We start from the raw sequence: 4623 nt of genomic DNA, 5'->3' as shown, positions 1-4623 counted from the left end.
TGCTCCTAATTTTTTATTTATATTTAAAATAATATTTTTATATAATTGGAATTTATGTATTTCGATTTACTATTATATTGTGTAATTTAAATTAGTTTAATTTGATTTATATAAAAATATAATTAGAAATATTTAGGACTAATCCGTCACAGATCCAAACTCCATTTAAGAGTTCGTCGCGGGCTAATAAGCGGACGAGTAAGACCACTCGACCAACCCAAAATGGTGGATATTGATTTAGTTTATGTGAGTGTTTTATCCGCTAAAAGCTATCTAAAAGATGTTGACAAAGGTGTTCGCACCACACGTGCCACACGGGTGGGATCCAACACGTAGGGTAACGACAACGTCCGTTTTGAAACGCCGCCGTCTGTTCAACGCTGAGGCTCCTCAACAGCTTGCTCTCTTTTTCTCTCTCTCGATTCCAATCATTTCCTGAAAGACAAAAACGACTTAAGAAAACACGCGTTTCCATTTCACACACTCGTAGCCGTAGAATCTAGAATTTCCCTCGACTTTCTCCCCAAAATTGGTGACACAGCTCTTCACACTTCGGAAGCTCCTCCTCCCTCCTCGGGCGATTCGATTCGTCTTCGTTGGATTCTGGATGTTTCGATTTCGTGTTGAGGAATGATTGCGCTCTGCTCTTTCAGCTCTTGTTTATCGGTTTTCTTCGATCTCTCCTCAAACCCTCTTAAATCCCCTCCGCGCTCGGATTCGCTTCTACAATTTTGAGTCTCTAGGTAAATTATTTCTTCTGCGTTGTTAGGTTTCTGTTTTGTCGCAGTCTTCGCAAATTGAGTATTAGGATGCTACTCATAGTTAATCTAACTTGCTTTTGAGGAGTGTTTGACTTAGGTTTTATAAATTAGTTGGATCGAATTTGATGATTTAATCTCTATGTTCGTAGACAATTCACCAAAAATTCCCTTTTTAATTATTCTTCCATTTTTATTTTGTTTTTATGATATTTGATTTCTCTTGTGAATTAATTGTAGTGATTGCAAGCAACTATGTATCACGCGAAGAAGTTCTCGTCTGCAACGATGGTGCCGCATAAACCTCAAGGTGGTGGCGAACAAGTTGGAAATGTTGGGGTTTTGGATGGATCTGCGGTGAGGAATGCGGGACCTGCTAGTTCTGGTGGAAATGGGAAGCAGCGTTTGCGATGGACATCTGATCTTCATGATCGTTTTGTGGATGCCATTACGCAACTTGGTGGACCAGATAGTGCGTACTTCTTTTCAATAGACATTATAACACATTCCTTATAAAAGAATAAAAAGAAAAAGAAAAAAAGAAGATGAAGAAAACAAGAGTTTCTATGTACTGTCAACCAGTAACAAATCAATAGTAGGTAGTTATCATAATGCGTAGTTAGTCATCATGATTTGGTAATTTTACTGAAACTTTTACGGTAAAGTTGTGAATATCTATGTGTGCATATATAATTTACATGATCTTTGAGTAACATAGGATAGAGAATACTATTTAGGAGATGCTTCTCTTTCGCGTAGGTTAACATTTGACGGCTGTTTTTTTAATTATTATTCTTTATTTTACTGTAGCTTTCAAGGTATTGATTAGTTTGTTACTTGTGGCCCAATGATTACTTTGAATTACAAACACTGATAGGCAATTGTACAATTTTGGAGTGCATTGGTTGAATTCAATTTAAATGGATTAAATATTAGAGTTAGTGCTAGTTTAATAATAGCGAAATGCTATATCTATATTTCGAAAACAATATTAACTGTTTGAGGTGCTTTTGTTAAATGTTTTTCCGTATATAGATCAAGTTTAGGAAAGCTGGTTAGTTTCACAGGCTTACAATTAATCATATGTGACCTAGAGTTTTTGTTTTGCTTGAATCTCAATTTGCTTTAAATAAAACCTAATCAGATAAGACAAATTCTTGAGTGAAACAAAAGCTAGCAATGTATGCTGGATGAAAGTTGTCACTGTTGTTTCGTCTTACTTTTATGCTTGCCACCAAGGTGGGAACAGTATGATTATGTTCAGAAGTTGATTGAATTATTAATAGTTAAATGGCTGATTATTTTTAGTTGAGGTAGGTTAACATCAACTGCTTGGAAGTGATATCCTTTTCTGAGTGGTTTCCCTTTCTCTTATGTTTTGGTCTTCTACTTCTTTATCATGATGGTGTCCAAATATCTTGCTAATTTTCATTCATTCATGACAGGAGCAACGCCAAAAGGTGTTCTGCGAGTGATGGGTGTACCTGGACTTACTATTTATCATGTTAAAAGCCATTTACAGGTGTTGTCATCTGATCTAAAATTTTAGATATAGGCATGTAAAATTTGAAGTTTGTTTTGCTAGTTTGGTGTTGGTTCTAATCTCTCATATTATTTTATGTAGAAATATCGTCTTGCAAAGTACTTGCCTGATTCTCCAGCTGATGGTAAAGGTGCCTTGATTTTCTTTTTCTTCAACTTTCCTGAAACAAAATGCCGTGTTATTTTTACTTTAAATTGACTCTAGGAAGTTTACTTCTTGATTTGTAGACTCTAAAGATGAAAAAAGGACACCTGGAGACACTGTTACTGGCATAGATTCTTCTCAGTGAGTATCTTAGCTGTTTAAGTAAATTACAATTCCTTAGATGTATGTTCTTTACTGTCAACTTTGCTTGTAACATATGCTGTTCAGGGGGTTGCAAATCAATGATGCTCTAAGAATGCAGATGGAGGTTCAGAAACGTCTTCATGAACAGCTTGAGGTTTGGTAACTGACCTTGCTTTATTTCTCTTGGTGGAACAGAACCAGATTTAGGCATTTAGCCATAACCATAACCATAACCATAACCAACCCCTTCCAAAAGAGAAATGGCAAATATAAAAGATGGAAAATAGAAATTTATGAAAGGAAAAATGACATGGTTTGTGTAACTCCCTAATGCTAGTATCGGATCACTCTTATTCCTTTTAGAGACTTCAGTTCATGCTATAATGGAAGCTTTTTCAGCTTGGTTCACAGAAAATCTGATTTCATTTATTGTGTGTCGAATGTGGGTATTATACCTCCTTCATCTGTTTATTATTGCTCTACAATATCGGATATTTTCCTTTTTATGATAGATAATTTTTACCATGTGACATATATAGGTCAAGGTTAAATTTGCAATATATCATTAAAATGTTGCTGTTGTAATTTGAAGAGATGGGTCCAACTATACCTTAATGGTTGAAATAGACTAGAAACTTTTCATATAATAACCTAGGTATGATGGGCTAATCAGAAAGGCTTTGATTGTGCTGTTGTATTTTTCCCGTAACTTTTTGTAATCTTCTGAAGTATACCAACTATATATTCTTCTTGTATTTAAAACTTCTACATCTTTGCTGGCTGGATAAACCGACTATGTATTTGCAGTTTTAACTTCTGAAGAAGAATAACAATATATTTAGCCTCAAATTCTGCATGTGATAGTTGAATTATCCATTTTTTATTTCGTTAGCATTGTGCCTTGTTCTTTCTCCCTCCATCAGCTGTGGAAACTTCTGGTAATGGTGAAGCTCTTTGTGGCTTATATGATATTCCAGGTGCAAAAGCAGTTACAAATGAGAATCGAAGCGCAGGGGAAATACTTGCAGAAGATCATAGAGGAACAGCAGAAATTAGGGAGTACCTTGACAAATTCAGACACATTGCCATTGTCCCACGATAAGCAAAATAATCCCCCGTCAGAGCCTTCTGGATCAAGCGATGCCATCGCAGATTCCATGTCTCCACTCAAAAAACAGAGAATCGATGATGGTTCAAAGGATGGCTTTGCTGTTTCTCAGGTGACAACAAAGACTTCACAAAAGACTGATTGTAGTGTTGATCAGTTGGACTCATGAAAATGAGGATGGGTTTGGATTTAATTCGGAGACCAAAAAGTAAGAAGATAAGGAGACTGAGCAGTAAGTAGGTTCCATTGTATTGTCAACATTGGTCTCATTGCATTGTCTAGTATATTTTTCTCTTAGGAGATGCAAATCATCCATGTGTAAATTATATTTATTGCAATCCATTTGTATATATTAATGTAGATATAGTAGATGCATTCTTGTCTCCTGCTGTGGAAGTCAAACACTGCTTTCACTCAAGGGAAATTATACATGTGGTTATGCATAACATATGAATGTTATTGTGGTGGTGTGGTCCATATCAAAACTATGGCTTACCTAGTGAATGAGTGAATGCTCAACACTATCCAGTGATTCCAGTCGGATAAGCCAAGCCCTAGGCTTGGTTGTTGCAAAGTTCCCTTCAGATTTGACATTAATTTGATATTCTTTAGAGAGTTACTTGTCAATGTCAAATATTTTTCTAGATTCATCTCTCGGTGGTTGACTGGTTGTGTACCCTTTTTTTTGTTGTACATTGGAGGCCAAGAGGCCGGTTGTGTGTACCTTTATATTATAAAAAGTGAAATCTCTAAAACATTAGATGGGCAAAACAAAAGTTTGCAATATACCCTTAGCACAACAGAAAAAGGATATGTAAGGCCTTTTCTAACATTTTCTCCTAATTTCATTTTGTTAATTTTTATTCGAGTAATACTTCAATTCAGGCTTACTTGCTGATAACTTATCCTTTAATCCAAAAAAAAAA

General features: G+C 35.6%; 1 protein-coding gene across 2 annotated transcripts; it reads left to right on the top strand.

Moving 5' to 3' along the window:
- Window positions 364-4355, top strand: LOC107604730 (myb family transcription factor PHL7). 2 transcript variants are annotated; one of them, XM_016306388.2, is made up of 7 exons: window positions 364-743; window positions 999-1230; window positions 2204-2280; window positions 2383-2425; window positions 2529-2586; window positions 2674-2743; window positions 3567-4355. In XM_016306388.2, the coding sequence occupies exons 2-7, from the start codon at window positions 1014-1016 to the stop codon at window positions 3864-3866; spliced, it is 765 nt and encodes a 254-aa protein (XP_016161874.1). In that variant the 5' UTR covers window positions 364-743; window positions 999-1013; the 3' UTR covers window positions 3867-4355. The 2 variants fall into 2 exon arrangements, with proteins under 2 accessions (XP_016161874.1, XP_016161873.1); XM_016306387.2 differs by having other exon boundaries at window positions 2383-2431.

This window comes from Arachis ipaensis, chromosome B06, assembly GCF_000816755.2.
Source record: "Arachis ipaensis cultivar K30076 chromosome B06, Araip1.1, whole genome shotgun sequence".
NCBI lineage: Eukaryota > Viridiplantae > Streptophyta > Magnoliopsida > Fabales > Fabaceae > Arachis > Arachis ipaensis.
The sequence above is the reverse complement of the archived record's forward strand: the minus strand, read 5'-3'. Positions and strand labels throughout refer to the sequence as shown.

What these genes read in the sequence shown, in the direction of transcription:
- LOC107604730 (XM_016306387.2), top strand. Translation starts at nt 1,014, where the DNA reads ATGTATCACGCGAAGAAGTTCTCGTCTGCAACGATGGTGCCGCATAAA. An exon ending in ATGTTAAAAGCCATTTACAG is followed by an intron (nt 2,281 to 2,382) that starts GTGTTGTCATCT and finishes TATTTTATGTAG; the next exon opens with AAATATCGTCTTGCAAAGTA. An exon ending in GTCTTCATGAACAGCTTGAG is followed by an intron (nt 2,744 to 3,566) that starts GTTTGGTAACTG and finishes ATGATATTCCAG; the next exon opens with GTGCAAAAGCAGTTACAAAT.